This window comes from Ctenopharyngodon idella, chromosome 20 (assembly GCF_019924925.1).
Source record: "Ctenopharyngodon idella isolate HZGC_01 chromosome 20, HZGC01, whole genome shotgun sequence".
Taxonomy (NCBI): Eukaryota; Metazoa; Chordata; class Actinopteri; order Cypriniformes; family Xenocyprididae; genus Ctenopharyngodon; species Ctenopharyngodon idella.
In genome coordinates this window covers 15,998,712-16,022,919 of record NC_067239.1, presented here as the reverse complement: position 1 = coordinate 16,022,919, position 24,208 = coordinate 15,998,712, and the positions used below count along the sequence as shown (strand labels likewise).

The 24,208-nt window shown below is 39.2% G+C and overlaps 3 protein-coding genes across 17 annotated transcripts in view; 2 read left to right on the top strand and 1 right to left on the bottom strand.

Moving 5' to 3' along the window:
- The first annotated feature begins 383 nt into the window (after nt 1–383).
- On the top strand, nt 384–6,782 carry slc10a4 (solute carrier family 10 member 4). Its single transcript, XM_051875711.1, has 3 exons — nt 384–1,668; nt 1,972–2,182; nt 5,284–6,782. Exons 1-3 carry the CDS (start codon nt 1,127–1,129, stop codon nt 5,824–5,826), a joined length of 1,296 nt encoding a protein of 431 aa, XP_051731671.1. The 5' UTR covers nt 384–1,126; the 3' UTR covers nt 5,827–6,782.
- Nucleotides 6,783–7,836: 1,054 nt separating this feature from the next.
- On the top strand, nt 7,837–9,862 carry zar1 (zygote arrest 1). Its single transcript, XM_051875713.1, has 4 exons — nt 7,837–8,637; nt 8,765–8,857; nt 8,998–9,072; nt 9,505–9,862. The coding sequence occupies exons 1-4, from the start codon at nt 7,966–7,968 to the stop codon at nt 9,646–9,648; spliced, it is 984 nt and encodes a 327-aa protein (XP_051731673.1). The 5' UTR covers nt 7,837–7,965; the 3' UTR covers nt 9,649–9,862.
- A 1,411-nt stretch (nt 9,863–11,273) lies between these two features.
- fryl (furry homolog, like) overlaps nt 11,274–24,208 on the bottom strand; it is a 105,400-nt gene continuing 92,465 nt past the window's right edge. For 12 of the 15 annotated variants that reach the window (XM_051875707.1, XM_051875709.1, XM_051875708.1 and 9 more), the window contains 9 exons: nt 23,205–23,587; nt 21,143–21,350; nt 20,409–20,558; nt 20,067–20,165; nt 18,823–18,891; nt 17,722–17,739; nt 16,860–16,970; nt 14,646–14,839; nt 11,274–13,204 (listed from right to left, as the gene is read on the bottom strand). In XM_051875707.1, the coding sequence (XP_051731667.1) occupies nt 12,901–13,204; nt 14,646–14,839; nt 16,860–16,970; nt 17,722–17,739; nt 18,823–18,891; nt 20,067–20,165; nt 20,409–20,558; nt 21,143–21,350; nt 23,205–23,587 (1,536 nt within the window). In that variant the 3' untranslated portion in view covers nt 11,274–12,900. The remainder of the gene's footprint in view (nt 13,205–14,645; nt 14,840–16,859; nt 16,971–17,721; nt 17,740–18,822; nt 18,892–20,066; nt 20,166–20,408; nt 20,559–21,142; nt 21,351–23,204; nt 23,588–24,208) is intronic. The other 3 variants (XM_051875697.1, XM_051875710.1, XM_051875702.1) reach the window with 2 other exon arrangements.

Genomic DNA, 24,208 nt, shown 5'->3' with positions numbered 1-24,208 from the left:
TTTTAAGTTAAACCAACAATTCTTTTTTACAGTGTACCCAAATGCATAATAATTGAATAAACACCTCACTGTAAAACATTTTCAGCTGGTTAAACTTAGAAATGTAAGTTCACTTGCTGCCTTAAAAATGTGAGTTAACTCAACTTGAAGATAAGCTTTGTTTCAACTCAAAATAGTCAAGACAATGCATTACTTTAAGTTAAAATTTAAACTTAAAGTAATGCATTGTCTTGACTATTTGTGAGTTGAAACAAAGATTATCTTCAAGTTGAGTTAACTCACATTTTTAAGGCAGCAAGTGAACTTACATTTCTAAGTTTAACCAGCTGAAAATGTTTTACAGTTATATCAGTTGTCTTTTTCAACAACAGAGATGTCTTTGCTTTACTGTTAGGCTATATAAATAAATTTTGTCAGTGGAAAACAATCTAATATTTGATACAATTGACACATTTTACTTGTGATATTCTCCAAATAGAGTAAGAATTTTAATTGCATTGTCAATACGGTATGACAATTCATAAACAAGATCACTGAACATAGCTACTGGAATAATTGTGTGAAAAACAATTAGCCTAACGAAATTTGTGAACAAATGATTTATGGTGAATGCTAGAGGACCCTATCGTTATTCTTGTATATTTAAGTTGTTGTTTTTTTCACCTAGACTAAATATTTTCATTTCTGTCAGTAGGCCTATTCTCTAGTAGATCATTGTAACCTAATGGCAATAAAGATATGCATCAAATTATTCTAGCAACTGAGTGCTTAAAACACAGAAATGAACAAAGGTGGACATGTTAGTTAACTAAATACCGAAACGCGATTTCTCTCACGCGGACAATCCAATTCCAACGCATTTCTCCAGTCTTCGTGATCAGTTTCTGAGTTCATTTTTGTGGATGGCGCCTGTAATGGCTCTTGGTGACGCGCGTTCCACGCCAAACCCCTCCCGGTGGCACCGCGCGCTCAGCGCTGGACAGCCCAGTGTCCCTCAGTCACTGCTGACAGACGTACAATGATCCTGCGCCGCTAGGAGACCGCGCGCCTTTCTCATCAGGTCAGGGAGGAGACACCAGCGGAGACCGAAGTTTCCTTTGGAGAGCTCCAGTGCCCTGGAGACGCGATGGAGACCTCCAGCATCGTGCCAAACACCGACGCGTCCACCGCCGCGCTTACGCGACTTCTGAACTTCACGGAAGATCCAGCCAGCTTCTCGGAGAAGCCTTCCATGGCAGGGTTGCGCGCCACAGAAGAGCCGCTGTCTCTCGTGGTCAGCAGCTTCAGGACTGATGTGGCTCCAGCGGGGCTCCTGGCGGGTCAATTCTCGCCCTCTGAAGAACCCACTCACCTGATTGTGGCTTTCTGGGATTCACCATTGAGTCACGGGATTAACGTGTTTGTTGGCTTTGTCCTGTGCTTCACCATGCTGGGGCTGGGCTGCACAGTGGACCTCAGTCAGCTGGGCGAGCACATCCGAAAGCCCATAGGAGTCCTGCTGGCGGTGGTGTGCCAGTTTGTCATCATGCCCCTCATCGCCTTCCTCTTGGCCCTGGCCTTCTCCCTCGATGATGTGGCTGCTATGGCTGTGCTGCTTTGCGGCTGCTGCCCTGGAGGAAACCTCTCCAACATCATGTCATTGCTGGTCAACGGCGAGATGAACCTCAGGTAGATGATATCCATAACATCCGTCTCGTGATCAACTATAAAGATGTTTGTTTGTTTTGTATAAGAAGATATAAAATACTGTTTGGCTGATGAAAGAAAGAAAAATGATATTACACCTATAAAATACAATGTGAAGATGTGTGAAATATGTGAAAAATGTGAACATCCGTCACAGAATATATATCTGTCACAGAAAATAAAAAAATATATTGTAAGAATGTCAAAAAAGAAAAAAATAACGCGTCAAGTCTGTTTAGCTGTCTGTTTGGTAATACATTGCTATTGATGGGTTTTGTTTTCCAGCATTGTCATGACCATCTCGTCCACTGTCCTGGCGCTCGTGCTCATGCCGCTGTGTTTGTGGATGTACAGTCGCGCATGGATCAACACACCCGTGGTGAACCTTCTGCCCTTCGGCGCGATCATTCTCACCCTCTGCAGCACCCTCATTCCCATCGGGCTCGGGGTCTGGCTTAGACATCGCTATGCTCGAGTAGCCGAAATCATCATTAAGGTGACAATTCTAACAGTTGTCTAACATTGGTTCATGTGCCACAGCTGCGCGCATTAGGTAAAGGAAACTGAAATTTCAGACTTAAAGTTGATTAGGATTAGGAGTCGCTAGTGGAATATATCCATCATAATATAAAATGATTTAGATTTATGCTGTCTTTTCTTAAATATCACTGGTTGTGATGGGTTTCTTATGTCGCCTTAACGTCCACAATCTCTGGCCATTAAAAGGAGACTGAAGTGCCCAAGGCAAAAGTGGCGTCACATGCGAGCATCTCCTTTCAGTTGAGCTTATCTAAGAACAGCTTGGTAAGGGCACAGTGGCGACTGCGAGATAGTGAGGCGGGGAGGGAGGGGTGGGGGTGACAGGGTGTGTGATAAAGCAATAGAGTCTGTTGGGGGGAGGGGGAGTACGTGGGACGGGAAAGTGGAGTGGATAAAAGTGGGCTAATTTGTCACTCATGGCTTGCACTTTTCTCCTCTAGTAGTATCATCATGTGTCTCTAGGCTATGTGCCATTCTCTCTTTTCAGGATTTATTCCCCAGGCCATACAGAGCTAAATATGTCACATCAATTGTTCCCAGTCACTTATTAATGAAAACCCTTTACGGCTAATTGCTGCCTGCTGAGTCCTGTTACACAGTGCCATTTTCTCAGCAGTACATCACACAGGATTACACTTATACGGCGCAAGGTTATTTTCGTAAATGGAAACTGGACTAAAAAACTATTGGTCAAAAACATTTTCATAAACTGAAATAAAATAAAAATGTCATATTAATGAAAAACTAAACAAACTGACAACAGTTACTGAAAAACTAACTGAAATAAAATAATAATTAGCAAAAAATACAATCGTTTTCGTAATTAATAAGCTCTCAACTGAGCTGTGGCTATATAGGGAAATAGGCTACCTGTAGATGGCGCTTCATTCGCGTGAGGTTAGCTGAGGCAGTAGAGTAGGGCTGTAGCGTGAAGCGCTCTATGAAGGACCTTAAAGGGTTAGTTCACCCAAAAATGAAAATTATGTGATTAATTACTCACCCTCATGTCGTTCCACACCCGTAAGACCTTCGTTCATCTTCGGAACACAAATTAAGATATTTTTCATAAAATCCGATGGCTCAGTGAGGCCCCTATTGCCAGCAAGATCATTAACACTTTCAGATGCCTAGAAAGCTACTAAAGACATATTTAAAACAGTTCATGTGATTACAGTGGTTCAACCTTAATGTTATGAAGCGACGAGAATACTTTTTGCGCGCCAAAAAACAAAACAAAATAACGACTTTATTCAACAATATCTAGTGATGGGTGAGTTCAAAACACTGCTTCATGAAGCTTCAAAGCTTTACGAATCTTTTGTTTCGAATCAGTGGTTCGGAGCGTGTATCAAACTGCCAAAGTCACGCCCCCCAGTGGTGAACCACTGAAATCTCAAAACACTTATGACGTAATGAAGCCTCGTTTACTGAAATCACGTGACTTTGGCAGTTTGATACAAGCTCTGAACCACTAATTTGAAACAAAAAATTTGTAAAGCTTCGAAGCTTCATGAAGCAGTGTTTTGAAATCGGCCATCACTAGATATTGTTGAATAAAGTCGTTATTTAGTTTTTTGGCGCACAAAAAGTATTCTCGTCGCTTCATAACATTAAGGTTGAACCACTGTAGTCACATGAACTGTTTTAAATATGTCTTTAGTAGCTTTCTAGGCATTGAAAGTGTTAGTTCTCTTGCTGGCAATGCAGGCCTCACTGAGCCATCGGATTTTATCAAAAATATCTTAATTTGTGTTCTGAAGATGAACGAAGGTCTTGCAGGTGTGGAACGACATGAGGGTGAGTAATTAATGACAGAATTTTCATTTTTGGGTGAACTAACCCTTTAAGCGGCTATTCACACAGAATGTGTTTTTGCGTTGAAAAAACTATAATAATAAAAAAAAACAAGACGCGGGCAGTGAAATGCGGGCGCAACAGCCAAACATGTCTGGCAAGCGCATGTTTAGATAGAAAAACAATAGAAAAGGAGTGCAACTGCACTTTTTTATATAATTCTTACTTTTATACTTTTAAGTTGCATTTGTTTGGTTCTTGTTCAATCTCAAACCATTATTTTATTTGTTATTATTAAGAGGTTTGCCCAATAGTTAAACTATGTTGTATAAGCTAATACTAATACTGAAACTAAATATATAAACACCAATTAGAAATGTGTTCACAAAACAAAAACTAAACTAAAAGTTATAAATCCATTAATGAAATTAACTAAAACTAAACCAAAATTTAAAGCAAATTTGAAAACGATATTAAAATAAAAACTAATTTAAAAATGCAAAACTGTAATAACCTTGGTATGGCGAGATGAATCTCAGGTAGTTGGTCAGAGTCCACGATTTGAATGTGTTTAAAAAAGGGGGGTCATTCAAAAAATAGTTGTTTAAAGATTGTTTAATGTTTAAAATATTTACAATATGTCCATAAAAAGAAAACTATTGTGAGTATTATGTTCATTGGACTAAGAAAATAAAATTACAGTATTATAAGAATGTCCATTAGACCCATAAAATAAAACAATAATATCATGAGAAATTTTCTATTAGATCAAGAATATAAAATAAAAATATTGTGAGAATATGTCCATTACACACAGAAAATACAATAAAAATATTGTGAAAATACAGTATGTCCATTAAAAAAAATAATATATGTGCATTAGACCCATATAATAAAATACAAATATTTTGAGAATATTCCATTACACCCAGAATAAAGTAAAAAATATTGTGAGAATGTCCATTATGCTCAGAAAATGCAATAAAAATATCCATTATACAAATACATTGTCCATTAAAAAAATTATTTTGTGAGAATATGTCCATTAGACCCATAAAATAAAAAAATAAAAAAGTGAGAATATGTCCCTTAGCTCAATAAAATAAAATACAAATATTGTGAGAATATGTCCATTACACCTAGAAAATATTGCAGATTTGCTGCACTAAACGGATCAACAGCCTGTATAAACTTCAGTGAGGTCTGTATGACAGTATAATGTCTGTTTGGAAGACTTACCTATGCTTTGTGCTTGTGCTCCAGGTGTCTCTTTGGTCTCTTCTGGTCACTCTGCTGATGCTTTTCATCATGACTGGAACTATGCTGGGCCCGGAGCTGCTGGCCACCATCCCTGCCTCCGTCTACCTGGTAGCCGTGCTCATGCCCATGGCCGGCTACGCGGCAGGATACGGCCTGGCGTCGCTCTTCGATCTCCCCCCCAACAGTCGGAGGACTGTGTCTTTAGAAACCGGATGTCAGAACGTGCAGCTCTGCACAGCCATCCTGAAGCTGGCGTTCCCTCCACAGCTGATGGGAGGCATGTATATGTTTCCTCTGCTGTACGCGCTCTTCCAGGCAGCAGAGGCTGGCATCTTCATTCTGGTTTACCGCATGTATAGGAAAGAGGTATTACATAAACAGGACCTCATGGAGGAGGAGGATGATGATGATACAAACATATCCTACAAGAGAATGAAGGAAGAAGATGTACCGTTTGATTCTACTTATGGTGCGGTAACAGTGAGCGATCCCAATGTCATTGTGCTAGAGTCACAGGATACAGTTGGAAGCCCCACACCTGTATAAGGGCACAAAAACAACTGACTTGAGGCTCACTATAGACACTGGACCGACCTGCGTATTTACATTAGGATTTATTCATATCATCACTCACTGTTAAATTTCTTACTAATCCCAGCATTCTAACTAATATGTGCCAAAAAGGATTGCAAGACTTGGAAACTAATATCATGACATCATACAGTGGGCGGCAGTACTAAAGTTGAATATCCAAGCCAATGTTTTAGATTTTTATCTAAACACACTGGCCAGATATTACCATTCAATCGAATTTTCTGAAATTAGCATAAAATATATGCCAAATTCAAAAGCAAACACACATGCTCAGTAAAAAAGTTTAAAAAAAGTTTAAAAAAATTAATAATACCATTTTTAGACACAAATATAAATATTATATATATACTATATATATATTTGTCTATATAAATTTTATATTTTATATATTTTTTTGTCATTATTACTGAGCAAATTTGATCACTCATTCATTCATTCATTCATTCATTCATTCAAATAATGTACACTTTCAGAGTGTCATGGATGTATGCAAATCCACCATTAATATAGATTGATGCTGCTGTTTGTAAATGAATCCTGCTATTATCCCAGTAAAAGGATTACATTGGCTTATTTGATTATGTGGATATAGAGGATGAGAAGACTGATTCACATCCCACCCCTTATATTGCACATCACCCACTGTCAGTCTGTTTCTGATTCCAAAACAGTATTTTATTTTAAGTTTATTGCTTCCAAAGTAGTGTAATTTTACAGGATTACCACTGCTCGATATGACCAATACCAAAGGCTACAACAACATGTCAGTGTCAGACTCAAGATTCTAGACAAAAAGTGATCATGTTTCCATCTGAAAATATCCAAATATGCAATTCATCTCTGTAATCGAAATGTTTATCAGCATATAAGAAAATGCCTGCAAGATGAATAAATGTTTACAACAAGCATCTAATATTATTATTTTTGTTCCTCCAATATCACTGCCAGACTCTGGTATGAAAATTAATTTACAGACTTTATATTAATCTAATATTTATTTAATATTAATACAGTATTGATTATTTAGTAATAGGACAATCTTCAGCTGAAGTGGCAAATGATAGGCCGAATTTGTAAAAATAAGTTTTTTTGTGTGTTTTAAAAAAAAACAAAAAAAACAATTTAGTGCTATGTATTTAAAATGTTATTATTATACTATATTCAGCAAAATGGAAGCTTAATGACATTTTTAATTAATTTTAGTCAAATACTGTGCTTATAAGCACTGGTGCAAACTACTTGTGTCTGTATTTCCACCAGGGAGACAGTGAAACCACAAACAAATTAGCACAAATTCAGACTTTTCTAAAATGATTGCTGCCATCATGATATTTTCAAGATCAGGGGACATTTTGGAAATATTAATAAGAAAATGTTTATCAAAATTTAGATGAAAATAATATGTCAAATCCTTGAGTCTCACAATGCACCCCTCAGATCAACCATCATCTGCAATGACCTTCACACTGAAAGTAGTCCAAATAGAATTGTCCCTTTTTTTTTTAAAGGAGCAACATCCATTGTTTATGTAACACCTCAGACAATTTGGGGACACAACTTCTTAAAATATAATACAATATGTATTTTTTTTAAAAACATTTTCATTAATTGTGCATGCTACATAAATTCTATATTCGCAACATAACTAGTTATTTGTGTTACAAATGTTGGATAGCTCTTTGATGTAGGCTATATATGTTGGGAACATGCACATTATGTTACACGCGTAATCTCTCAAACTCAATTAAATATGTATTTTAAAACTAGAATATAGAACTGTCCATGACTAATAAAGGTTATTTGCTCAAAATTTATAGACCTGCTTGGATAAACAAGCAACAAACATGGTGAGGTCAACAAACTGAACACCAACTATGTTCCCAAAACAGCTAACAATAAATACAATAAATCGTATTTTCTCACAAAAATGTATACATTTTTATGACTTTTCTAGGCCTGGAAATTCCACGATATTTCAGTGTTTTCACTAAATCCTGTTAATTGGTGTTAATTATCCACCTGATCCCAATCTGTGTCCTTGTGCTTCTACTTAAACTGCTGCAAAGTGTTTGCCAACCGGCTAAGCGAAAAATGGCTACTTATGGTAACGAGACAGTCGACAACTATCTTTACTCTTCTTACAATCCTTATTCCTATAAATACCCCAGGTTCAAGGGCTGGAGACAGAAAGCTTACTTCACCAATTACGGTGAGGGCGAGACCTACTTTGATAATTACCACAGGACGCAGCTCAAGTCCATCTTGTCTCAGATCAACCCGAACCTCACCCCGCGTCTGAGGAAAGCCAACACCAAAGATATCGCGGTCCAGGTCAACCCGAAGACCGACGCGTCCATCCAGTGCACTCTTGGCCCGCGGACGCTTCTGGCCCAGAAGCGTGATGCCATTCGCCGGCGGCGGCAGGAGGTCCAGACCCCCGGGAGCCCCATCAGCGGCGGCGTCCGGTTCCCGCGCACTCAAGCCGTGTACTCTCCGGTCGAGTCCAGGAGACTAGTGTCCCTCTTCAGGGAGGAGGAGGAAGAGAAGGACACCGAGCCTGAGGCCCCTGAGACGGTGGACCGCGCAGAGAAGGTGGAAAGTGCTGAGAGAGACGAGCGCAAAGGGAGTGAGGAGAGCGTGAAGGAACCGCTTAGTCCCGAGAAAAATGAAAACAAACAAACGGAAATAAATGAGGAGAACAGAAATGAGCCAGTGAAAACCGTACAAAACGAACCCAAGTCCAAGGCTCGCGTGAGATTCCAGGTGAGGGGAAACTGATTATCCTTGCCGCCAAAACATGTTTGTTGTATTTAGAAGTTAAGTTAAACCGTCTAAAAACAAGGGGGGAAAGTTTAAGCTTTCAGCAGTGTATTAACTTGTTTTAATGTAGTTTTTGGAGCAGAAATACGGCTACTATCACTGCAAAGACTGCAACCTGCGCTGGGAAAGTGCTTATGTGTGGTGTGTCCAAGGCACAAACAAGGTAATAGATGGGCTATACATGCAGATTAAACCATGTAGTAAATGTTAAACGGACACGGATGATCTCCTATTCTTGCAAGTGTCCATTTAACTATTACTGATTCAAGCTTTACTGTCTTTTTTTTTTTTTTTTTTTTTAAGGTGTATTTCAAGCAGTTTTGCAGAACATGTCAGAAATCATTCAATCCATACCGGGTTGAAGACATAACCTGTCAGGTAAGCCAGTCCTGCCATAGTTCTCAACCAGAGGGCCTGAGGCTTTCTAGGGGACTGCAGCAAACTTCCAAGGGGGTGCAAGGAAAAACGCAAAATGGCTAAAATGAAGACCCATAACTTTAATTTGTCCCCATCAACTGTCCACTTTACTGAAGAACAGTCTTGACACTTGAACTAGCAGTGTTGATACAACAGGGGTGCCCAATCCTGCTCCTGGAGATCTACCTTCCTGCAAAGGTCAACTCCAACCCTAATCAAACACAAATGAACAAGCTAATATTTTCAGGAGCCCTTGATAATTACAGTGTGTTGGATTGGGGTTGGCTCTGAACTCTGTAGGTAGGTCGATCTCCAGGAACAGGGTTGGGCACCCCTGGTTTACAAATACTTCATGGATGTTCTAACAGTGCATTTTGCACTATTCATTTTCAGACTTGTAAGAAGACTCGCTGCACATGTCCTGTAACATCGCGACATGTGGACCCCAAAAGACCTCACCGGCAGGATCTGTGTGGGCGCTGCAAAGGCAAGCGGCTGTCCTGTGACAGCACGTTCAGCTTCAAATACATCATCTAGCACCTCAGTGTGCGGCCCTCAGGCTTTGTTGTTGCCCAGCTGGATTGTCCACTTCAGTCTCTGCACCCTCGCTGCTCAAAGACTGCAGTGGGGAGGCAGGTCCATCAGTCACTACAGTCTCATTTGTTTTTGTTTTGCTTTCATTTGTACAGTACTTGTAGTAACTGCAAGTGCCAATTCTGAAAAATGAAAATAAAAATGGCAATTACTAGCACATCTGGAGCCAAAGTTTTATATGAACTGCTTTGTAGAAAGGTGATGTGAATGGATGACTTTGAGGGGACGCTTACACAATGTTCTAAAAACTGAATAGTTTTCAGTTGGGTTTTTCGCATACAGACATTGTCAAAACTATACCCATTCGAACAGCCGAAACGCACAAGTTTTTAAACTTTAGTTGGGGTTTTATATGAAATATTTTCAAACACGTTTTACTCAAACTGCAAGAAAATCAAAGCCATAAATCTAAAGTTGTGTTCCAAATTTGAGCTTATCTCAAAAAAAAAAAGAGCTCTCAGCACTGCGGCAAAACAAAATCTAAGTTTTCACTAGATGAAATTCATCTCCCATTCATGACTGCAAGGAGTACAAGTGACTTTTTTTTTTTCAGAACCATTTAACCTTTACGAATCATGTCCATGATCTGTTTTTTGGTGTGTTCCCATAGCAAGTGCCAAAACCTTTACCAAGTTTTGTACCATTCTAAACGGTCAAATTAGAGCACTAAAGGGTTAACCATTATTTCACTATACTTTGTTACATCTTAAGTTTTCACAATGACTCTTGCATGATTTCACTGTTCAGCTTTTTCTTTTGAATTACTGTGCTTTTATTATTTTTTTGTAACTTATACTTTGACAATGTAGTTTCCGGAGGACTTGCAGAACAGTGCGGAAGTGCAAATTTCACATCTCCATAAGAATAAGCAAACTTGAAAAGATGTAATGTAAATTTGTAATTGGTTTAAAAAATTAAGTTGTTTCTAATTTCATGTTTCAAAGACAAACTGGGGTTGTTTGTTATGTACAGTTAAGAACCTAAATTAAATAAACAAATGCTTACACTTGTGGTTAATTACATATTTAACCATCATGGTTATGAAATAACTTTAGAATAACACAAAACCAGTAATTTGTGTATTTATGCAATGTATGGGGTTGTTACCCAGATAAATACATGATTCAAAGTTTCACATATACAGTATGTTCACACAAAAACTACTACAAAACCTGTAAAGACCCATTCATACCAAGGATATCTACAGTATTTACAGTAGAACTATAACAGTACTGACACAAAGGAACAACACTGTTGGAACCACTTTCCAAACAATTTATTCCAGCTGATGAACGGTAAAAACTTTAAATAGCTTGAGCATTAAAAACATTGACAACGTAACTGTAGCTCACGCTTTAAATAAACAATGTTGTCGTCCATTGGTGTGGGCACTAATATAGTTATTGCACTTGGTGTGAGCGAGCCTTAATAGAAAAGACCAGTGATGCTGAAAAATTGAATGCATATTCAGTTATTAACCCTATCAGCTGTACGTTTGATTGGATATCTACAATTAAAAACTGAGACTGTTAAAAACCATCAGGAAACGAATTGACAAAAAGCAAGAGTTGCTTATAATCAGATTTTTATTTAACAGTACAGGGAAAAGCAGGTAAATCAGATGACAAACAAAGACAAACCAGAGAGAAATGTGAGAGGGGGAAACAGGAAAAAAAAAAAAAAAAAAGAGATAATGCACCTCTAGATAAAAACTATATTTTTCCAGGTAAATAATATATCCATTAAATAATTAAGAACAGCATTCAAAATGTACCAAACAAGCAACAGAAGAGATCTCTGAGAGGAATGAATACAGTGAACGTTTTATTTCTCAATGTGCCACGACAGATTAAACGGTTCCTCCCTACGTTTGCGGATACCGCTTTCAGGACACCGCTTTGTCTCTTGGAGTTCAGCAAGCGAAGTGCAGTGCCTTTCAGAAGCGTCACAGAGCCCACAAACCCTCAGTGCAGCCCTGAGTCTAGGGTTAAGACAGAGCCAACATGGACAAACACTAGCCCCAGTTTCCCCTCAGCAGGGGCTCCAGTGGGGCCTCAGTGGGGGACTTTGAGCCAACATGGAGATCACAGTGGGTATCAAGGAATGCATATGGCAAAAGCTCGACCGAGAAGCCGAGCTCGTTCGTCGGGAAATATTGAAGATTAAGGTGGCGTATTATCATAAAGGAGAGGGCAGCCCGTGACTTCCCAACAGCTATTCAACTCGCTATTTTTTTGCATTAGTCGTAACCCTCTACTGAGCTTTCTCTGATTGAACAGTGCATTACACAAATGTACAAGGAAAAATACTGCTTTTACACTATACATTTTCTAAAATATATACAGAGTAAAATAAGTTATTGATATTTCCATGAGTTGCAGCCAGTTTGCACTTCACCTGTGCATTTCGGTTTGTTAACGTGCATGTATGAGAGAGAACGGGTGTGCAAATATCACTCCATGTCAAACGCACTCGCACGCACACGCTCACACTCACACTCGTCCTCGCACGCATACACAAGAGTCTATGGTTTCCTACAGGCAGCTACTTATTTGGTTATAGTTTAAGGGTTTTGTAAGAGCGGCCCAGTGAAAGCTGAAAGTTCTCCCCGACGCAGGTCAATAAAGTTAAACAGATAAACCTCTTTAAATGGAGGGTATGACCCCCCAGCTTACAATTACTTGTTAAATATCCTAACATTTACAACCTAAGACTGTTAAAAAATACAATTCTCAAAAAAATATTTGTTGCAAGCTTTTCTCTTTCAAGCATGCTTTTTTCGATCGACAATGCAACAGCCTCGCCGATCCATTGCGATACTCTGATTCTCACGATAACGCTCCAAATCCCATCTCTGCCCCAGTGCATAATGAGGCAGATGGATGTGGATCAGTCTAAAAAGGACACCACCTAGAGGTCATAGGTCATTCCGCCAAAAAGCTTCAAATTTAGCATCATTATCGCCCAGTGTCCCTCCTAACGGTTCTCGACCAGTCCCATTCTTCGTACTTTTTCCAACATCTGGAGAGGTTAAACTATTTTGGAGAAAGGGGGGGGGGGGACGAAAAAACACAGTACGTGCGTAAAGTTTTGAGTAACTAATGTCCACACATTCTTTAGCCCTTTGAGGTGAAGTCTATGTGAAAATCCCCAAACCCGCCACCCCGGAGGAAGAGAGTTAAGTTCATGAAGCTCTCACAGTCCAGTGCTGAGGACTGTATTTTGAGTGTCGATTTGCGTCTGGATGTGGGCCGTGGGGGTCGGTGACAGGATGTGTGTCTGGTGGGTGTGCGGGTGCGTCTGAGCCTGGCAGAGAGCTTCACGGATCTGAAGATTGAGCTCCATGAGGCGCGCACTGGCCTGAGAAAGATCCCTGCTGGGGCCCACCACAGCCAAACAGCCCGTCTGACCCAGAGTCTGGTGCCTGAAGTAAATGTGCAGCAGCGTCTGCACGGCATCATCCCTCTCACTGCCAAATATGTCATTAGGCCACAGGCACCTGAGGGAATGAAGGAAAAGTAAGAGACACAGAAGGCGGTTTATAAAGGAAAACAGATACTGGAACCTATCAGATTTATCCAAAAGAGAACTTTAGGTGGTTAACAAGATGGCTAATTAGATTATGGATCCTAAATGGACATGATGTAATATACGTTTCCAGCAACAAGCAATTTGTCTGTCCACTCTGAAAGCAGCCAATCAGAATACGGTTTATGTTTGACAAACTATAGCCTCGTTTCCATTGAAATTACCCAGAACAATTTGTCACAGGAATTTTTTTTTCTCCCAGACCTGTTGCTGTGTGCATTTCCATTGCAATCTGAAGTACCATGAAGATTAGTCTGGTGACGTAGGACTGCACACGACTTTCCAGTTCCTGCTGGATTTCGTCCTCCGCATACAAGGCTTAATAAAGCCTGAACCTCATTGGCGGTCTATTGGTTGTAATTTTTAAATCGCCGCTGTTGATTCTAATAGCAAACAACTCTTACTGCACGCACCGCAACAGACTTTTAAAAATGGTGGTTGAAATAAAATACTGCATGGAGTCAACCAATCAAAATGCTGTGTGAACTCAACCAATCAGCATGTTCAGCGCCCAAGGCCCAACTCCCGAAAGCTCCTGAACTTTGAAAAAGTACTACCTAGCGAGCAGGGACTTTCTGAGGGGGAAATTATTCCCCGGAACTTCATTTAGACCCTGGTTCCTGCGGTCGAAACACAGAGTACCACCCCAAAGTCCCTAGTTCCTGGGGAAAGTTCCTGCGGTAGAAATGCGGCTTATGTAGTGCAAGATTTTGGACCACTGAGATTGTACTGTGGATAGAGCTACTCAGCGTAAAATCACAGCAAATGATTGACAATATGGCACAGCGCTTGTCAAGACTGGTTAGGACAAAAAAAACAAATAAAAGGAAAGAGCTGCTCAATGCGATTTATTGCTTGGTGCTAGTGATATGAGAGAATATAAATGTCCATTTTTCATTATGAAATGAAAATCTATTTTCTAAATGCATTTGATCATCCAGTAGAACAACAGACTTCTTTCTGGTGGACTTTAGTTCACTTAAAATCTGCTGCTTTCTTAGAATTGATGGACAGAATCCAGTCTACGCTCTACAGTTTTTCTTTTTTGATAATCCGATGTGTCACAATATGGAAGAAAAGATCTGCTTCCGTTACAAGGCAAATTTAAAGTCACGTTTAAATCAAAATGTACAATTCTTATTTTTATGGAATACTCCAGTTCATTATAAATCATTTATCTGTGCACATAATCTTTTATTTATTTTTTTGATATTACTGAGATCACAGCAGTAAGTCCCGCCCTACATTTTTTAGTCAGATAAACCATTTCACCTGGCTATACATCACAATACGGATGAAAAGATCTGTTGCTACTTCCGCTTCTTTGTAACTTTAAAGTTTGTTTAACATACCTGAAGGCTTTAACTTGTGCGATGGCTGTGCTGAAGTCCCGTGCTCTAAGACTCTCGATGAGTGAGTGGATGGCCGTCTCTGTGCTCGACTGGTCCACCTCAAACTCGCCCAATCCTTCCTGCCCATTACCTACTAACTCCACCTCCTTCAGACAGCTCTCTAATATGGCCAGCTCCTCTGACATGTTAGTCACCTGAGAAACACACAAGCATCATGTCATTTTAAATCAACGTGTAGTCATTATTCTCACAACTCAGATTAAACCAGTCCTGAAAAACGACAGATTTGTCAATACAAAATCAATCAGCTGACACACCATTAAAGCAAACGTCATATTAAGCATAAACACATTGCAAATTGAAATGGATATTCCTCAGGCACTGTGTATTAAGTCTCATCACCAACAATATAACAAACCATGTCGGCTCCAAGCTGAACATGTGAGAACTGTTATATGCTTTCTACATAACAGAGGTTGCTGAGGTCTGTGTGTGTATGTGTACGGTTTATAAAGTGTAAGTGGGTTAGTATCGATGAGCGATAGGCTGAATGGCTTTGGTCTGGTCTGTGTTAAGCATATCAGTCTCCCTCAGTGAGCTTAATGAAGTTATGCTGCACTAAGAGCATTTTTTGCAGTCAGGCTTTTATGTGTCCATACTGGCACACATAAGCACAAACTACCACAAAATCTAGAGAGAAAACTGACCATCTTCTGTCTATATGTGTGCGCTGTCAGGGTGGCTGGCTGGCTTATACCATACACAATATTTGTGGCACTTGGAAAAGCCACAGGAATCTGTATTTCTTGTGAATACAACATTTATAGGCCTTTTCACATTCATGCTAAATTAAAATAGAAGTAAACGCATGCGCTTACGTCTATATTCTATCTATCCGTTTATTTATTGACACAGCATCTTAAAGTTTTGACAATCTTGCCTCGAGGTGCTGAAAAAAAAAAACAGCGAAATGTGTCGTAATAGTCAGAGATGTCCTTCTAGCGTAATTCTACATAAAATCCAAAGGGATGGTTCACCCAAAAATGAAAATTCTGTCATCAGTTACCTACCCTCATGTCATTTCAAACCCATAAGGCTTTCATTCATCTTCAAAACACACATATTTTAAATGAAACCTGAGATTTCTGTCCCTCCATTTAAAGTCCTTCCACCAAAACTTTGAGGCTTCATAGTAGGGCTGTCACTAACAATTATTTTGGTAAACGAGTAATCGGTCGATTATTTTGACGATTAATCGAGTAATCGGGTATAGTTTTTGCAGTAATAAAAATAGACCTAAGCAAACAATAGCCTTTAAAATGACTTAAAATACATATATAATTAACAATGAGGCAAATGATTATGGCCCTATTGGCCAAATGACATTTATTTCAAATGTTCACTTAATTTTTAATATTCGGCCACTTCTTTACGACAGAAATGCTACAGCCACTGTAATTTCTTAAACAAGAATATGTGGACAACAAAACATGCAAACTCAGAGCGGGGGTTTAAACTTTTATTTTGAAATCGCAATGAACAGTTTGCATATTTAGAAAAATATTGATGTATTCTCCTGTGTTGGCGTAGGTTTAGCAATGATTCACCTTACAAATCTGATGAAATGGCACACATTGCGCTCCCAGGCGAACGTTTTAAGAAACCCAAACTCTCAGCATGGAGTTTGAGATGTGCTACATGTATGAAAATGAAAAGAGTTAATCTGAAGCAGCATGATTTTAATACATTGTGCAGCCTTAGAAAATGGTCTAATAATGCAGTTCATGGATTCTCATCCGTGGAATTTCTGGTATTTTGCCGGTTACCCGACACAGGTAAATTGCAGTCGAGGATTCAATTTAGGGTTTTATTCACATATAAACGTACATAGAGGACATCAAATATGTTGAACTGAAGCTATGTTGTTCAAATATGTTGAACTGAAGCTCAAACGTGCTTGCTGTATGTATGCAAGCAATAACCAATGAGGTTTGTAAGCAAGTATGGCTGAGCTTCAATATTTAATGTGCTGTATGTATGCGTGTTGATTTCTCAGGTTTCATTAAAATTATCTTCATTTGTGTTTCAAAGATGAAAAAAAGTTTTATAGGTTTAGAACAACATGAAGGTGAGTAAATGATAACTTAAATGTCTAATATAAAATACACGTAACATAACAGCATCAAATTATACAAGGAAACAGCAGATACAAACCTCTGCCTCTCTCTTGATGGTGTCCACTCTGCTGATGAGTTTGCAGTAGGCCTGAAAGAGCAGTAGGAGCTGGAAATGGAGTTTATACAACCGTCGACACAACTCCAGCTCCTAGAGATAGAGAGCGAGAGAGAGAAAGAAAGGTCATGACACAATCACCTCAACATCTTCAGCTTTAATTATCTGCACTGTCAGTAGCAAAACAGCATGATCAGATGAACGGACGGCCAGATGAATGATCAAATGGAGGGACAGACAGATAAAAGGATGAATGTCCTGGCTTTGAGACGGAGTGGAAGGGTTACACCCTGGTGAATCATTTTGTGCAGAGTGAACTATGTATGGTTCCCTAATCAGAATGAAAACCTGAAGGAGTGATGTTTCTGAAAAACGTCAGAGCTGAATGGAGTGATCCAAAATATGTTAGTGAGCAGATGGGGGGTAGATGGAGCATGCAAAAAAAGTGCAGAAAGAAGGAATCTAAGCTAATTTTCTCTCCCATCCTCCACTCACATTTCCATGGACACTCTCCATTCACACACTGAATGCATATGATTTCTAGAAGCATTAAAACGCTAATAACCTATTAGCAAATTAGCAGGTTAACTCCGTAAGTATGCAGAACTCATTTAAGCCATTAAATAATGAAGTTCATTAATGAAGCTTGTAATGTTATATATTAATGATCATGAATTGGACACATCTGTAGTGGTGTTAAGAGATCAGATGTAGGGGTTGTTCTGAATTCTGATTGGTTGAGAATGATTGTGCAGATGTATCAGTGAAGAATGGATGAATGCTCAGTGTGCGTGGCTGAATAGAAAAGATTGCGACAGGCTCTAAAATACAATAAACAACTTACTGCTAGCATTTCCATTTGCTAAGCAAGAAGGACAGCAGGTCACAAAAAAGAGGAAACACAGGAAATAAGAGAAAGACCAAAAATTAGTGAGCTCACAACACCCCAAGACCACCATATGAGAGAGAGAAATATTGTCTGTTTAACAATGACACAAAGGTTGCAGTCACATGCAATGCATTCTTGGAGGAGAAACTACTTTGAATATATTTTCACTATTTTTATGCACACTCAAACATTTGTAACATAACTAAATATATGCAAAACAGGTAGAAAAGGAGCGTGAGAGCAAGTTATAGTAAGAAAGAGAAATGTTGGCAGAAATCATTTCAACTGTGGCATCACAAAACCTGACTTTGGCGGAAACAAGCTTCCATACTAAGGTATTTGCGACTTTTTATCTCACAATTCTGACTTTTTTTCTGAATTGCGTGATATAAACTTGCAATTGCATGTTATAAAGTCAGAATTGCAAGTAAGTAATTATGTATTAAATAATGTTAACGGATTGAATCTAATTGAAAAGCATTACCAAAGTTACCAAAATCACAATTCCATATATCAGATATGAGCAGTAACAGACAGAATCTACACCATTCAAAAGTTTGGGGCTGGTAAGATTTTTATTTATTTACTTATTTATTAAATAAGTCTTCTATGCTCACCAAGGCTGCATTTATTTGATCTAAAATACAGTAAAATTGTGAAATATTATTACAATTTAAAAAACCTATTATTTCAATATGTTTTAAAATTTTATTTAGTCCAATGATGGCAAAGCTGAACTCCAGTCTATTGGGGGAAAATCTGCTAAATTATGTGGATAAAAGGAATGTGCAGAACTTTTTAACATTTAAAAAAGACATTTAAATTCTGTAGAAATCTGTGATGAGTTTAGCAAGCACTGATTCTGTGTGGGCCTGGTTATGAGTAGTAGAAAGCTGTGAAAATCAGTTGCCCACATATCACCTCTGCTTACATTCTTACAGAGGTTCTTACATTCTTGTTTATTTCTCAGAGATAAAAAGAAATGTGCAGGGCACAAATGTTCACGTTTGCATGCTCAAACAGACACATGCAGTGAGGTGAGTGTTTTTTTTATACCTGAGCTTGAGTGTTGGGTCGCTGGTTACTGTCTTTATCACCGAAGGTCTTTCTGCAGTTATCCAACCACTGCAAGGGGAAGGAGAGAGGAGACACCATGTTATTCACAAAGCAGAGAAGTGCAGATGTTACAAGCAAATACAAATGACGTTTCTGTGAGTGCGAAACAGAAATAGATAGTGTGCATGGGAGTGTGCGTGAGGTAAATTTAATAAGAGTGAACTACTTAGCAAATTAAAGAGGGTCTGTTTAAGCACACAGGGGGTCGGGACATAATGCTGTAGAGGCAGTGCCTGTGTCTTATCCAATTACTGTCCCCTAGTCATCCACTATCCCATCTGGCCACTCTGCTCGCCTTCCTGCAGCCTGTCCGCCCAGCTAAATGATTTAGGGGCTCCGTGAGGCTATTCTTAGTGACCGTGCATGAAGAGAAATTGGCTGTCGCAGATTCTAGATGGGTGCTAACGGAAGCGAGCGCTGGCTAAATCAACTCGCATCCTGATATGATTTAGTAGCCAACAATAACTGCAAAGAGACGTCAAGGAGCATTTTATGATCCTGCACTGTCAGCTTATTCTCCTCTGCTGTCTCTCCTCCACTGAATAACCCTTTAAAGATGGGTTTAAAGATGAAGCTTTGATGAATGAACTGCATAGAAAATGCCCAGGTTATTTATATACTTTCCATGTCCACCAGAATCGGGTACATCTGAAAATAAGTGTACCGCTTCTATATTAATGCAAACAAAGATGTTCTTTATTAATGTAAAGAATTTCAGTAAGTAATTTAAATTTTGTTTTGTTCCTCTCACAAAGCCATCATGTGGCTTCAAAATACTTGAAATAAAGAGCACAGCTTTTAAGGACTACATTTATTGTCCTTTTTGGAAAAATCGCAAATCACCATGAGCAAACATCTGCTTGAAAGTCAGTAGTTAATGCGAGTTCCCTTTCAATATCGGTCTATCAACGATGCGCCATCGATGACGCTTTGGGAAAATGCCTTTCTCCTAGAATACTGAAGCCTGATTGACATAACGACACCGCATCGCAATATCCAATGGCGTTCAAATGCGCAAATTAGGGGTGGGAACATGCTGTATATAACGCTGTGCTGGACGTTATATACAGCATGCACTATTCCATAAAAATAAGATTGACCATTTTGATTTCATGGTGACTTTTAAAAGCATTACACATGGTTTGTAGTCAAAGTGTCTGATACTCCTTAAGTTAGTGTGTCACCTGTTCGGCTGCTTCTCTCTTGCTGTTGTAAGTGTCCAGATGCTCTTGTAACTCCAACACACTGAACTTTAGTGTCTCCAAGAGCCCACAGGAGACCAGCTAAAACACACACAAACACACACAGAGAGTTCACTAAATATACCAATTATGTCACACTATCACACATATAGATAAATGATTTGACATAAGCTTTGTAAACAGGCAAATGTAACTACACCTAAATGCGACATCAATAAACTGTGTAATCTTCCACTGTCTTCAGGTATTATAAGTATTATAAGCATTGTAAGTATTTAGGTGTGAGGTGCAGAGGAAGTCTACACTCTAAATGCATGAACTCACAGTTTCAGCATCCAGCAGGACTGTAGGGCACTGGGAGCAGGAGGTCATGACCTCTAGAGAGCTCAGGAACTGGTTTCCCATTCGTTGGAGCCCCTCCCCAAGGAAGCGTACTGAGGCATGAGTAATCGTGTCAAATTTCCTCTGAATGTGCTAAAGAGACAGGAGAGAATCAACTCAGGCACACCAAGCTAAGTTATTATGTAGGGTTAATGTTTTGAAAAGAAGTCTCTTTTTTCACCAAAGCTTCAATCATTTGATAAAAATACAGTAAAATATGTGAAATATTATTACAATTTAAAATAACTGTTTTCCATTTTAATTTATTTTAAAATGTAATTTATTCCTATTTTCAGCATCATTACTCCAGTCTTCAGTGTCACTTGATTCTTCAGAAATCATTCTAATATGCTGATTTGGTGCTCAAGAAACATTGTTTATTATTAGCAATGTTGAAAACAGTTGCTGTTTCTTAATATTTTTGTGGAAAATATGATACATTTATTTCAGGATTTTTTGATGTACAGAAAGTTTATATCAAATATAATTCTTTTGTAACATTATAAATGTCTTTGCAGTCACTTTTGATCAATTAAATTCATCCTTGCTGAATAAAAGTATTCATTTGTTTTAAGCAAAATCTTACCAGATTTTTAAACGGGAAATGTATTTGCAGAAAACGGTGTATTAATATTCGTGCAATGTGTAAGCACATACTCACAAACACTTAATTTTACCTGGAAGAGCCGTGAGAACACGTGGAAGGTGTACACAGCACAAGACCCATCCGAGTCCGACAACATCTGGTTGACATGGCAACGCCAGGCGTCCTCCTCGTCATCATAGGCTACGGGTTGAAATGCTGCCAAAATAGCAGAGAGAAAGGGCGACGGAGGTGGCGAGGCCTGGAGTTCAGGAAAGCCGTCTGCATCACCTTCATCTTGACTGTAAACAAAGATAGAAAAAGCAAGACTCAGACACATGTAGAGATGCGAGTACCAACACAAAGCGTTACATCATTCAGGAAGGAAAAACGTAAACAGAGACATGCTGTTCCTTCTCTTAAGCTCTCCCTCCTCTCTCTCTCACTGCAGATATCCTGTGCTGCAGTGTTGTTACAGTCTAAATCTACTGCAGAGGCACAAAATCAACATAAACACACACTTACAGGACAGTAGGGCCGAAGAGCTTGATGAAGCACACAGAGTAGAAGAATCTGAGACCAGTATTGCTGAAAGATGTGGAGGACATGGCCTTCATCTTCATCCTCACTAACAGCTTTTATCCTTCCCTTCAATATCTTCCTGCTCTGACGCTCTTTTTTTCGCCGTTCCCTCTCTGAGCTCTTCACCTCACGTGTTAGCCTAAATTCTCCCGCTGAGTTTGTGACGTTCTCTGTTTTTCCCTCTCAATCCCTCCCCCACTCGCTGCTGTGCAGCACCAGAGCGGTTCCCACATGCGCGGAGTCACAAATGCAGCCTCTCTTTCTGTTAAATGAATCTCAGCTGCAGAAAGTTGCCAGGAAGAGCAAGGAAAGGCCCTCATAGTGCCGTGTATGCGCAAAAATCTAATTAGAGCCCTCTGTTGAATCACTACCTATAATTTTTATTAATCGATCATGGAAGAGCCGGACACATCAGGGCTTAGAGGATGATCTATAGCACTGCAGAGGAAGTGAATAAAGAATGAATAAAGTGAGTTTGTGGAGGCACTTTCTGATGTGCTTAGATATAGATGCCTGACCTTCAAGAGCAATAATGTTGCCAAGTATGAGATCACCATTCACAGCGTTAATGAAAATCATCCTTATTATTCACAGCACAACAGAAGCAACACATGAATGGTATTAAATTGTACAGTACCGAGCAAAAATAGACTCTGTTTACACATGGTATTAAGATCTGATCAAAAGTGGACAACGATAAACAGTTGTACACTGGGTCCAAAACATTTTGTGATCTGATCACTCAAATTTTATTTGGAGGTAATCAAAAATGTATGTGACCATGTCGCATTTGCAGTGTAAACACTAATCCATCCTGATGCACCCCAGAAAATAATGTGTTATGTCAAAAGGATGTCTGTTTTTGATAAAATTAAAACTTGGAAGTATATTTGGAAGCAATAGCATGCTGATAATTTCTGTATACACTACCGTTCAAAAGTTTTGGGTTAGTGCGATTTTTCAGCTTTGCCATCGCAGGAATAAAAGACACTTAATTACATATACTATTTCACAATATGACTGTTTTTACTGTATTTTGTATCAAATAAATGCAGCCTTGGTGAGCATAAGTGACTTCTTTCCAAAAAAAAAAACAAAAAACAAAAAAAAAAACATACAGACCCAAAACTTTTCAACAGTAGTGTACATAATTCAATTGCTAAAAAATGTGCTTATCATTTCTGCCATTTTAATTCTACCACACTCTATCGCACAGTGAGTGGCCAAACTAAACATCATCCAAGGTGCCCTCCTGACCAAAGTTGTTGCAAATTATAGGGAATAATTGTTTGGTCAGCCTTTAACTATATGAGTGTATATTTCATAATTGATTTCATGTGTTTTCATAATTTATAATTTCATATGCTGCACTTCATGTGAGAAAAGCTAGTTGTGTTGCTTACGTGATTGCTGCCTATGAAGAGCATTTCAGATCAGTTACTTTGAGGTTTCGTTTTGGTTAGGATGCTGCCTTTGAAGGTAGCTGTCTATGTAGTAGGAATCAGGGTTTTGGAACAAAGTCATGATTGACTCAACTTTCAACCCCGATTGATTACAACAGAAATCAAACCAACCTGGACATGCCGAAAAAATCTGCCTCCTCTTCTTCGCACCTATCATCTAGCTCTTTCAAAGCCAATGTCACATCCTCCTCACATACTGAATCGGGGGCCGAGTCCAGAGCCAGAGGCAGAACCGTCTCCTCCTCACACATGGAGCCCAAGGCGGAGTCTATGACGGGGGGCGGCAGCCCCGGCTCGTCATCGAAGAGGGATCCAGGCGGGCTGTCCATGACCGGTGGAGGAGGGGGGGCTGGATCCAGGTCGTCGGTGGGGTCCTGGGAGTCAGGTAAGTCACATAATTCAGGGGGGTCTGAGGGTAGAGGAGGGGCACTGCCAAACCCCGTATCCTCACTGACACTGCTACTTAATTCATCTGCTGCATTTACACTGGCATCCTGCAAATGTGAACATGGACAGTAAAGGGCAGTCAGGAAATGGGGCAACGTTTTTTTTTTTAGAGGGGAATAAATGGTTCTTGTGAGTGCTTTATACTCTAATAATACAAAAAGCTGTATTATTTGAGTATATTATTAAGGCTGCTTTGCTGTGAATTTGTGTGCATTAAGCACCTAGCAGACCTACTGTACTATATTGCAACACTCAAGAGCTGTAACGGTAGAATCTGTATTTATTTTTACTGTGCTGTTAAAACAACTATTTATTTGAGCCCACATTTAGGCCAGGTGGGCAGAATGGACATTACACTTAGAGAGAACGTCACCAAGGGACCCTTAAGCATCGGCACTCACAAAATGGCCTTGCTATACGCTCTCAGTGCTTCTATTAGGAGAGAAAAAAAAAAAAAAATCAATAATGGTACAGGCTAATCTTTCACCATTGACTTATGATGCAAATGTGACCTGCAGAGGAATAAACCTGTGACATCAGAGGATCTATATTAAATGGACCACTGTATCTCCATTCATAAATCACATGAAGCACCAAGCTAAATAGCAGCTAACTAATAAAATCAATCTAACTCATGGGAAAACATCTTTACCCTGAGAATCACAATC